Here is a 12,799-nt window from a genome sequence, read left to right as displayed (position 1 = left end):
TGAGATTAGTCTCAAAATGGGAGACTGACCTGAGCTGAAAAATCTTAGCAGCTTACATCTATGAAAAATATGTATATAGGGAAAATTATAAATAATTTCATATAAACTTAAATAGCTACATCTGGTCTTCTAGTAGAAGCCATATAAATAAAATTAGAGGGAGCCAAGACAGTACACTAATATCTGTTTTAGTTATTATTTACTAGATTCCAGGCATTTATAACAGAGAAAAAAGTTTGCTGCTTAAAAACCCAAATTGTCTTAAGCTTTTATGAGCTAACAATTAACATATGTTTTTTTAGCAAATAATTTTCCAGATATTTGCAGGTTGATGCAAAAGGTCTTTTGCAAATGGGCACAAAACAAGTGTTCCACAAAGGCGTTAAGGAGTGTGGCGCCCCACCATTAGAAATTTCATAAACTCTTTAGTACTGAATATTGTCCTCACCAGCAGATGTACCTCCTAGGAATACATTACATACCTGAGTATGTGGTCTCTGGTTTCATTTGTGTATATGCCCTCTTATCTATATGATTTTAAAACTAAATGAAGCCTTGGATGTTTCCTGTCACAGATACCTCTGGTTCATGTCGCCATTGTCTCAAGTTATTTCATTCAAACTATGAATGATGAGTTTCAGCATCAAAGATATAGAGAACTGAAACCAACCAGCAAAGGCAGGCTATCGTAGAACTGAGGGAGGCAGAGTGATCAATGCTGTTACCATTTAACAAAAGAATTTAGATGGTTGCCCCTTAGCAGTGGTAGATCAAGGCATTCCTTCACCCAAATGTGCACTTCTCCAGTTGTAGGAAGCTTTTTACCTATAATAGAAAAAAGAGAGAGAAGAACATTTCACTGCCATTTCTGTCTTGGCAATAATGCATCCAAAGATGCCAATCTAAAAATGGTCTGGTACAGTGATACTAGCTAATGCTTGATGGTATGATCCTAATTGCTTAAATCTACACATTTTTAAACTATATCTTTCATAGTTTGGCTGAGCTCAGATAGCTCTAGGAAAATAATTTATATTGATTCCAAGAATAGAGTATTACGTCATTCTTTTTGGGTTTTGCTTGGTTCAACAAGGTCAATTACAGATATCAGGTACGTGAATGATCCATTTACGGTGATATTCAAAACATCTCAGCGAAATGCATGTGAGTTCCAAATGTTAATACCAATATCAACTGGTGCTGATAGGGAGGCATTTTAAACATATTTGAGTACAAAGTAACCAAAAGAGGTACAGGCTAATGGTATAGTCACTCTTGTTAAAAGTAGTTAACGCATTTTATAGGACTATTGTGTAGATATACATAACGGCTACTATTAAGGACAGGGAATTACTGAGAAGTTGGGTTAGTCTGAAGTTGTTGTCTAAGTTGGGTGCACACGGACAGAGGAATATTACCATATTTTTCCTCATAGGTTAACCCAGTCAGTTAACCAACCAGTATTTAATGAGTATCTATTTCGTGCTCAGCTCTATGCAAGGAATGTCACTGGATATACAATGAATACAAGAAACCTACATCCTTGGGAAATGTTCACAGTGAAGTTAGACAGAGTAATTCAATAAAAACTACAAAAATGTAGTATAGAATGAAATGTCAAGTTATTACTATAATGTTCTAGAAGATGATGTGATCAGTGAGGGTGAATATAGTCAGAAAAAGCTTTATGGAGGAGAAGGGAATTCATCTAAAACTTGGATAGATTGAGGAGAAGAGAAAGTCATTCAAGGGAAGAGAAACTTGTATAAGCAAAAACTCAGACAAGCTGGAGCCCATCACAACACACCATCCCCCTGGTCCCCACCAACAAGAAATGATAGTAGGGAAAATGGGAAATGAGACTGGCAGAACCTCTATGCATGTTGACATAAATGATAGATACAAATTATATATAAAAGACTGCCTTTTAGAAAGATCCAGAAGTAACAAGATGGTGGTTTGGCAGCCATTTGACCTAAAGATATGTTTTGCTTGCCCTCCAATTCTTTTTCTTTTTTAATAACTGAATTAGAATGCCTTTCTCTAGTTTAATCACTACCCTCACCATCCATTATTTCCTTCATCCCACTAGCTTCACTGCCTGGTTACTGAAAGCATTTAAGTTTACAACCCCTGATTTGAGTCATAAAATTCATACAGATTCTTAAGGAGAATAACTTGGGGAACTTGCTTAGGAAATAAGAGGGGGGCTGGCATTCATTTCCTGCCAGTCTCTTGCCCCTTAACTGGACTGCAGACCTGAGGCCCTGACATCAAGGATGCAATTAATAATCTTGAGGAAAAAGTTTTCTCTCCTGATGAGACCTTGAGAGTGGAGGACCAATGAGCTCTAATTTCTTAGGGGCTTCATATGAATTCTTCCAATTCCCACCTGTGAAAAAGAACATTCAGGTTCCATTCTTATCACAGCACTACCAATAGGTCCAAATTCTGAATACAAGAAAGGCCATTCATATTGTGCAGATATTAAATTTTGGGAGAGTGAGGTGAAAGTTAAAACAAGGACTGTAAACTGGACTGAAAAAAATGAGAATTTTTCTCATAGAAACAGAAAGTAGAATGGTGGTTACCAGGAGCTAGGGGGAAGGGGAACAAAGGGGGTGTAGTTTGATGGGTATAGAGTTTCAGGTATAGAAGACAAGAAAGTTCTGGAGATCTGTTGACAACAATGTGAAGATACTAAACACTACTAACAGTATGGGTAAAGATGGTTAAGATGGGACGTTTTATATGTTTTTACTACAATAAAAAAATGAGAATTTTCTAGTTTACAACTGTGAATTGACTCATTTGGTCTATACAATTACTAAGTTAATAAGTTTGTTTAGGGCTTCCCCTTTGAAAATATCATAGAACCCAAAGAAATCCTTGGGGAGGAGAAGGGTTAAGAAAAGGCATAAATGTGGACAGAAAATCATTACATACCAGGAATTGGCTCGGGGACATACTGGAGAGCTAACTTCATCTCACCCCTGTTTTCTGCTTCAAGGGCAACTGGTGCTGTCTGAAAAATGAAGAAACGTCAGCAGGTGTGAAGCACAAACCACTTTCTCTGTCACTCTGTTACAGGACCATATCTTCCCCATTTCTGGATTACTCATGAGCGCCCTGGATTAACACTTCCTTCCCCATCAGAGCCAGATTGTTGCTTTTATATCTGGGAAAGCTACACTGTGTATCTTGGAAAACTTTGCAGGATACCCAGAAAACATTTCAAAGCCTTTAGTCTCAAAGAGAGCAGAGAAATCAGAATGGCTTTCTTGGAGATGGAAGTGGTGTTCTTGGATGCTTTGGGTTTTATAAAAACAAATACATTTTGTTAGTCATTCAGCCAGCACATATAACAACTTATTTATATTCTCTTTATTTGAAGAAAGTAAGAAGAGTGTGGGAATGGGGGGGAAGGGGGCCAAATATTACATTTTCAAAGCTGCATTAACTTGATTATTTTAGACCAAATGAGTAGATGCCTGTAAGAATAACAATGATCGGACAATAATTTTAAAATGTGTATCTATTATTTCCAAGTATAAGAGAGATGGTTTTCCTTTCAAATTCTGGTCCTTTAGAGCCTTATTTCCAAAACATGGCTATCCATCAGAAACATAAGGGAAATTAGTTAAAAATGAGATGCTTCTGACACCTTCTGAGGAATTCAGATGCATCAAGTCTTGAGCAGGGCTAGAAATAAGTGCTTCACCTGATTTTGATGCAATATTTGGGAACCATTTCTTTAATGGAACTGTTTTATTGTACATATACTAAATAATGGCTTATATTAATTATTTATTACATATCACTTCCAGCTACGATGGAAATGGAATAGCTAGGTTCACACCAACCTCACACTGAGAACAAACAACAACAAAGAAAACTGGGTTAAAAAAATTTATTTGAAAGTGCTAACGAATTATTAAGACAGAAGACTCAAATGGACATGATGTTAGAGGTTGACATTCTTCTCTGCTTTCCACTTTGAGGCGTCAGCCGATTTTTAAGTAGTGCCAAACTGAGAGCATAAACAGCCATCAGGAAGAGACTAAAAGCTGAGCAGGGCTTTGGCAGTCTCACAGGCTGAGGAGACAGAAATCGGAGTCCATGGCCTGCGAAGGAGGAACGGCCTCTAGAATGCTCTAGATCTGTGTTTCTCAAAGTGTGGTCCCCAGGCCAGCAGCATCAGCAATACTTGGGAACTTGTTAGAAATGCATATTCTTGGGCCCAGATTTTACAGAATCAGCAACATTGGGAATAAGGCCCAGAAATCTGTATTTTAAAAAGTTCCTCAGTTAAAGAACTTCAGTTAAAGTGGATACATGTTAAAATTAGAGACCTACTTCCCAAGGCTTTCAGTTGGAACCCCTGAAGGGCCACAGCCTAGGAAGACAGGCAAAGAAAAACTAGATCAGATCACATGAAAAGTGAACCCCAGCTTCTAGTCAGTTCATTTCAAGACTAGATTAAGGTGGTTTGTCCCTACTCTGTGTGTCAGAAGCAAAAGTAAACTCTCTAAATTATCCCTAGAATTTTTCATATGCAATGTCCAGCATGCAATAAAAAGTGAACAGGCATACCAGAACAAAGGACCAAATGACCAAACTAAGATAAAAAATTAGATGAGAGACTCACAAATGTTTAAGATATTGGAGTTTTCAGACATATACTTTAAATAACTTTGATTAATATATTCCTAAAGAAAATGTTAAAATGGAGAATTTTGACAGAGAAGTGAAATCTATAAAAAAGAATCAAATGAGGGGCTGGCCCAGTGGCACAGTGGTTAAGTTGCACTCTCCACTTTGGCAGCCAGGGGTTTGTGGGTTTGGATCCTGAGCACGGACATATGCACCACTCACCAAGCCATGCTGTGGTGGCATCCCACACACAAAGGAAGACTGGTACAGATGTTAGCTCAGTGACAATCTTTCTCAAGCAAAAAAGAGGAAGATTGGCTACAGATGTCAGCTCAGGGCCAATCTTCCTCACCAAAAAAAAAAGAAGAAGAAGAATCAAATGAAAATATAAATATAAATCTGAAATATATAATAATTGAGAACCTACAGATGGGTGTAAGAGCAGATTATACATAGCAGAGAAGAAAATTATTGAACTGAAAAATAGGTTAGCAAAAAATAGGCAGCCTGAAGCACAAAGAGGGAAAAAAAAGAGAAAGAATAGAAAATACAGAAAAAAGCATAAGAGATATATAGGATAGAGTGAAAAGATAGAATGATCCCAAACTACAGATATGCATTCTGAATGAAAATGCAATTTCATAGTAGCTTTCTCCTATACCCAAGGTCCCAAACCAGCCAACAAACCAACCAACCAAAAAACTCTGAACTTACCTTCCGCTTCAGAGGGTACCACTTCAGCTGTTTATTCTGTTTGTTCTCCCAGTCCCACGTTTCCAAATCAAGTTCCACTTCCCCTAGAAAGCTATTGCGCTTAAATGTATCCCGATGCCACACAGACACGTTCAGCTTCTGTGTCTTTAAGATTTGCTTTTCGACTTTATACTACAGTTCAAAGAAGGAAATTAAAGTGGTGAATAACATTACTTTATGCCAAAATTATGACATTGAGATGAAAAGTCATCTGTGTAGATCAGATTTTCTCATCTGTTAGGTTTCAAGTCTCAAGAATTTTGCAAAGTCATCTTATTCTAAGTGTCTTGTTTCAAAGAGCTAAAATCCATCTTTCACAAAAGCTGATTTTCCTTCCCCCTCTGGAAAAGCAAGCTATGACTCAAATATCATAGCCAGTAATAGCTCTCTAAAAACAAAGGCCAATTATTTAGTTTTCACTGGATGTTTTTAGTTCTAACTAGATATTGCATAAATCAAATTCAGTCTAAAAATACAAATGAAGTTTAATCCAAAGGTCTGTTTTCTACCTGAGAACAAGGTATTCTTTTTAACAGACTTTATTTTTTTGACCAGTTTTAGATCCACAGCAAAACTGAGCAGAAAGCACAGTGAGTTCCCATATACCACCTGCTCCCAAATACACACAATCTTTCCTACTATTGATAGCCTGCAAGGACACGGTATTTTTCAAGAAAAGATATACTTGTTTTTTCCTGCTTCCTATGGTCAAATGGAAAATACTTGGCATCCTAACAGTTTTTCACCTAAAATGTAGTCAATCCTTGATTATATATAATCATGGAAGGGATAATAGTACTTCCAACCTAAAAATAATCTCTATTTGGCTTTTATGACGTACTACTTGAATGTTCATTTTGGTTATAGCAGACTTGGCTTTCTCTGAGTTTACCATTTAAATTAGCTGGCTTTTCCTGAGTATAGGGTTGCAGTAGCTGACCTAGAAATAGCTAGGGTACTGAGGAGTATCATAGTCAGACTGTAATTAAAAACTTGCTACAGAAAATTCACCCATGGGTGACTGAGGGTTAATTTAATTGTGCTTCTTTTCTCAGAGGATAACCAAATTCTTGGACAGAATTTTCAGAAACAGGGAATGAATGACACTTCTTATATTTTTAGTTTTAGATTATCTGTTACTCATGACTAAGCAGCATGATACACTTTGGGGGAAAAAAGAATATGAGTATTTGAGCTAGGTATACCTTCCCTTCATCTGTCCATCCATCTATCCTTCCAATAAACATTTTTTGAGTACCTCTCCCAGACACTGTACTAACAGTCCACATTTACTATGTGTTTAATGTATGCTAATCACTTCACACATATTAACTCTTTTAATGTTCACTACTACTGAGGTAGGTAGGAAGATACTATTATTATCTCCCTTTTGCAGATCTGAAGTGCATGTTAAGTCATTTGCCCAAGGGCTCACAACAACAGAGTTGGTCCCTGCCCTCATGGAACTTACAGTCTAATGGGAAAGCAGACAATTACACCAGTAGTTAAAGTGCTGAGTGTTAATATAGCCTATTACAAAACAAGGAAACTGAGGCAGCAGATAGAGGGGAATTTAAGGGTTAAGGATAGCCTCTCGTAGGAAGAGGGATTTAAGGCTGTAGCAGGTAATTAGGGATAGAATGTGGAAAAGAATACTCAAGCCTGAAGGAACAGAAATTCCTAGCTGTGTGAGAAAATGTAGTTCCTCCAAAGAACAAAAAGGAATCAGGGTAACCTGAACAAAGACTATGAAAGTGGAAAGACCAGGCTGGAGCTCAGGTTGTGGAGGGACTGGTGTGCATGTTAAGAAGGATGGACTTGACCTTAAGGGTAATGGGAATCCTACAAGATTTTACGCAGAGAAATAACAGGATCAGAATTACGCTTTTAGAAGACCATTTTGGTTGCAATGCTCAACTTTATCAGCTGTATGTCCTTGAGTCACTTTATTTCTCTTGTCTCACCTGTGAGATGCAGATAACAATACCTGCCTGGCAGGCTATATAGGGAGTGAATAAGATAACGCATATAATATTCATGGTATAGTGTCTCATACAAAGTAACTTCTCAGAAGATGTTTATTCCTTTCCTTCTTCTCTTTGGGGACTGACTGCATCTGTAGAGATACTATGTAGACATACTACCTAAGTAGACACGGCTATTTAAATGCAGAGGTCATCATTTAGGATTTTCCTAGCTAGGGAGTCCATACATACCCGCAAGATCTCGTTATACACAGGATTCAAAGTTTTCTTCACTACAAGTGTTTTCTTCTTGCCCATCTTTCCCTTGTCTGGTAATAGATATGTCTTTACATATCTAAAAAGAGAATTAAACCGATAAGAAGGTCAGAGAAAATAAAAGTAATATTTCCACCTCTACTTTTAAAAATGCATTGGAAATTGACTGAAATAATTATTTCATGACACTGAGAAAAGCAGTAAGTAATACATGTTCTCACCAATACCTTTATACTTAAACGTTTAAAGCGATTTCAGTGGAATTGATAATTTTATATTGTCGTGAAGATTTTTTGAGGAAGAGTAGCCCTGAGCTAACATCTGCTGCCAATCCTCCTCTTTTTGCTGAGGAAGACTGGCCCTGAGCTAACATCCATGCCTGTCTTCCTACACTTTCTATGTGGGACGCCTACCACAGCATGGCTTGCCAAGTGGTGCCATGTCTGCAACCCGGGATCCAAACCTGTGAACCCTGGGCCGCCAAAGCGGAACATGTGAACTTAACTGCTGCACCAGTGGGCCAGCCCCTGTCGTGAAGACTTTTAAGGGATAGTTCCTGAATTCCTTTTTTCCTTTGGCCTTACCTAATGGGGCATGGGGGCACAACAGGTCTCTAGTGTAGTGCTTAATTCTATGGCCTTGTTTCCTATTAAGAAAAGGCTTTGGTGTTTGCAGGATTTTGAAAAGTTTTTGTTACTGTCTTTTGAAAAAGCAAATTAATCTTATCACACATCTAATCAAGCCATAGTCAACGTAAAAAAAAAAAAGATAAAAAAGGACTTTGAGCCCAGTTGTTTTTATAATAAAAGCAAAAACGATTGGGCTTATGCTTGCAAAATAATTAAGAATCAGACTTCTGCATAGGGATAAGTGGGGAATACTATTCAACTTCTGCAAATAAACTGAAATGCAATTAACCCTGTTATTTCAAAGATGAATTGGTAATTCCCTCTAAAGTTCTTCTGTAGAATATGATTTAAATATGGAAACCACCTCATTCTAGAATCTTAACCATTTCTGCACCACTGAACATTATGCAGTATGCCCCACATGTCCCTAACTTTAGCGAAAGTTTGAGAGTGGAAAGAGACTGGGGTTCAAGCCCTCATTTCTCATTTTGCTGCTGATCATCTGAATTTATGTAAACAGACCCCCTTATCTTCTCTGGCCCTTGTTTCCTTATCTGTAAAAAGAAGGAACCAGACAAGAGGACCTCAAAGGTCCCTCCCAACTTGAAACATTTTGTGCGTCTCTGAATTTTTATAATTTAATAAGTTTGGCATATGAATTTATAAAGTAAATAAAACAGCAATTTCCCCCAAGTTTTCTTTTCATATATTCCTTTTAACACAGTCACACACATACCCTCCCCCTTCAATTACTTACTTTCCCTCTCAATTTCTACAAGGCTGAGAGTAACTAAAAGAAAGCAGTAACTCCAAAATGTACTTACGGGTCCGAACGCTGTTTTTTAATATCCGCTGCTGCTAAGTCTTTACACTGGGCCACAAAGACATGCAACTCCTTCAGTGAGTCCACATAGTCGATGGCAAACTGAATATTTCCTTTCACTTCCAGATTGCCGAAGTCTCCACTATAAACGCTCATCACACTGCCACTCACCTGAAAGCATTGGAAACATGCAGAGTTTGTCTCTACCCGGCCCTTGAACCCAACACAAGGATCACAGATATAATCCTTGCTTGCCATTATTTCTCTACTTTGCATATAAAAGCAGTCAATTTAATATGGCAGAAAGACATACCAACACAGGCAACCTGACGTGATATACACGACATGACCAGTGTTTTAAAAAAACTGCCTCTAAGAGACACAGATGAAAAGTGAAATGCAAAGTTATGTAGATGCTAGCTCATTTCAAAGCAGGGTGATTTTATGGTAGAGGGCATTCAGAGTTCCATTTTTAGGCATGCTTAGTGTTTAAAATGTTAAAGAAAGAGGATGTGAGAAAGCTCAGGCACACAAATCACAGTGACATGTTGCTCTATCAAATTTCCAAGGCACTAAAAAGGAATTTTACCACGTTACTCATCCACTGAATCCAGGAAAATGCTTACTGAGCCATACGCTTTTAGAGGTCAGGAAGGGTAGAAAATGGATGATTGATGAAGGGAGTTTAAAGCCTTCCCAAGGCCATACATTTGATTGCAATCAGCAGAAATGCAATTCAAATAGATTTAAACAAACAAGTCTGAGAAATTCGGGGCTGGTAAGAATTTACGCTCAGCTTTGTCATTTGTCTAGCATACCTGGTGAGATAGGTGCATGTGTATGTATAGCAGAGAAATATTTGGATAAGTGTATGTGGATATATTTACATATATATATTTCTACACACATACTACACACACACACAGCTACCTCACTTTATGAAAGAAGTTCCACGTAAAGTCAAATTCTCTAGACAGTTAGGGAGTTCTCCTTTTAAAACCCTAATCTGAATCTTTCTACAAGACAAAGAATCAGCCCTCCTGTTCTTTTATGTGAATCAGTACTTTTATTCATCAGGTTTGCTAAAAGAGAGGTACAATTCCATACCTGTAAACAGTATATAAAAGCATAGCTGATATCAGCAGACTTTATGATAGTTACCCCATTTGTTACACAGAAAAATTTAGTGGTAGTTTAGGTTTATTTTTGAAGTACTTACATTCCTAAAACATATTTATTTATAACGGATATGAACTCTTTTATGGTTAAAAAAAAGAAAAAGGAAGATTTAGCTAGCCAGAACTAACTGTGGGTTAGAGAAAAAGCTCGTGCCCTCGGAATCTGAGAAATACAACAGGAGGCTGTTTTACAGTGAGCAGGAGCATGGAAGAGCAAAGTTGGCAGAAGCGGAGAGATATTAACACAGAGCCTTTGTTTACATACAGAAGACAAGGACGTCATGCCAGAGGAGCTGCTAAGATTGGTTAAAGAGCTTGGGCTCTTCTTGTGTCTGCTGAGCTGGTAACTGCTTTCTGACGCTGTATCTGTTTCTCTGTCATCACTCTACAAAACATCATATAATATACACAAAATTTAAATTCAGAATAAGTCAAGATCAGATCTCGGTTTAGATAAAGATAATATCATGGTATCCCACTGATCTATGACATTTCCCAAGGTCAAAGGATACTAGTGTTAATTGCCAGGGAAGGGATTCAGGATGCGGTGGGTAGTCTGCCTTGGACCTCACCTAAGGAGGAGAGGAGTGCTTAGCTACCGAAATAACGAAGTGATTTTTTTTCACCTACCAAGTGGCCCCAAGGTGCTACAGAAGACAGCACACCTATGAGCTTGTCACTCTCTTAATATTATATATTTATGTTGCTTGGAGAACTTTATTGATATGTATGAGAAACTAACTGTACCCAGACAATAAAAGGTCTAAGATTTACTGTCAAAACATAAAATGTCATGCTTAATTCCTCTCATTAACATGGTCTTAACTTTTCTCAAAGTAAAATGTTTTACTTGAGATACAATTAAACTATGAAAAATTAATGCTAGTCTGATCTGTTTCAACTAAAAGTTACATATATTTAATTTTTTTCCCCCTGAGGAAGATTAACCCTGAGCTAATATCTGTGCCAATCTTCCTCTATTTTATATGTGGGTTGCCACCACAGCATGGCTGACAAGTGGTGTAGGTCTGCACCCGGGATCTGAACCCACAAACCTGGGCTGCCAAAATTAACCACTAGTCCACAGGGCTAGCCCCTATATTCAAAAGTTTTTAAATCACCTCATGTATTTTTATAGTGCTATTGTGCTTGTCTTTTTGTTGCTATAATTATACATTCTACCCAGAGTAGATTTTAACACATTTTTGAAAAAAAATAGCAATAAGATACTTATTTTAAATATGCTCCAGGAAATATTTACCTAGGTCAACAAAGAAAAGTGCCAATAATATATTTTATTATATTTAGATCTAAAGTTTGTTAGATGGTAGCTTTAAAAATTCATGGTTCAGAATGAGCTCCTTTTGGGGTTAGAGGGTTTACGGAGCAGTTCAGTGGCTCCTGGGGTTAGGGAAACACCTTTACGGAGGGGGAGTTAGTTCATGCCAACATATTCCAGGGCCATGCAATTATGTATCAATGTAACAGATGCCAATTCTAATGCAGATTAAGAAAGGAGTTAAAGAAAAACAAAATTTATGATTTATATGGATGAGAAAAGAATCCTCCTTCAAGGATTAAAAAAAAAATCCATACCTTTTTAATGTCTCTGTTGTCACACACTCTCCCCACATGCTTACTGTCCATTTCTCTCTATTACAGCATGTACTACATTCTACTTAGTACATCAGATCATTAGTGACTTATTGGAAGGATGAGACCCTGTCCTGTTGACCTGGAACACTGATTTTCACATAGCTGGCACTCAACAAATGTGACTGATGTTAAGTCTCAAAGGGACAGTGGACAAAGGAGCAAGGCCTGACTTCATCTCCACTTCCTTTAATATTAAGTGCAACGCCATGTACTTTGTAAGGTAAAATGATACAGCTTAATTTGGCATCTCTGATGCACAAACTCAAATGATTTGGACTCTCTTTTGTGTGGAGCTATGAGGCAGCAGGTTAAAACTGAAGGGAAGAGAAAAAATAAAAAGAGGAAACCTCTATCATTTGCCTCTTAAATTATTACATCGTTCATTCATATGACTAACCAAGACCAAAGCATATTTACAAAGGTTTAAAACCACAGGAACTCCATGAGGTGCCTACCACCGGCTTCCAGCTAATGAGTTAGTTTCAAAGAAGGAGTGATTCTTTCCAAAGGAACTGTACTGTGGGCTCTTAATAAGCATATGTATTGGCTAAATATTTGCAGATACAGTTCATCTAAGGCCCAAGAATGGACAGAAGGGTGCACAGGAAGTGGTGGTTGAGGGACGTAATTTATGTGTCGTCCAGAGCTTTCATCACCTTCCATTTACTAAGAGAACACTTGAGGATGTAGCTTTTTATTTCACCATCAAAAATCAGACTAAAACCACAAACAGTAACAGCTAACATTAAAACTGAGACTCAGTGAGTCAGTCACTGTGCTATATGTTCTCCCTGCATTATCTCACTAACTCCTCACAACCTAATGATGTAGGTACTGGGAAACCAGACTCAGGGAAGGTAAGGAACT

The 12,799-nt window shown here is 37.7% G+C and overlaps 1 protein-coding gene across 42 annotated transcripts in view; it reads right to left on the bottom strand.

The window, feature by feature from the left end:
* SYTL2 (synaptotagmin like 2) overlaps window positions 1-12,799 on the bottom strand; it is a 107,739-nt gene that overhangs the window by 2,998 nt on the left and 91,942 nt on the right. For 29 of the 42 annotated variants that reach the window (XM_003365365.5, XM_003365364.5, XM_070274243.1 and 26 more), the window contains 6 exons: window positions 10,542-10,661; window positions 9,100-9,269; window positions 7,623-7,725; window positions 5,368-5,538; window positions 2,947-3,025; window positions 726-825 (listed from right to left, as the gene is read on the bottom strand). In XM_003365365.5, the coding sequence (XP_003365413.3) occupies window positions 726-825; window positions 2,947-3,025; window positions 5,368-5,538; window positions 7,623-7,725; window positions 9,100-9,269; window positions 10,542-10,661 (743 nt within the window). The remainder of the gene's footprint in view (window positions 1-725; window positions 826-2,946; window positions 3,026-5,367; window positions 5,539-7,622; window positions 7,726-9,099; window positions 9,270-10,541; window positions 10,662-12,799) is intronic. The other 13 variants (XM_001490882.5, XM_014741815.3, XM_023645626.2 and 10 more) reach the window with 1 other exon arrangement.

The sequence above is a fragment of the Equus caballus genome, chromosome 7, assembly GCF_041296265.1.
Source record: "Equus caballus isolate H_3958 breed thoroughbred chromosome 7, TB-T2T, whole genome shotgun sequence".
NCBI lineage: Eukaryota > Metazoa > Chordata > Mammalia > Perissodactyla > Equidae > Equus > Equus caballus.
This window is presented reverse-complemented; position numbering and strand designations above follow the sequence as displayed.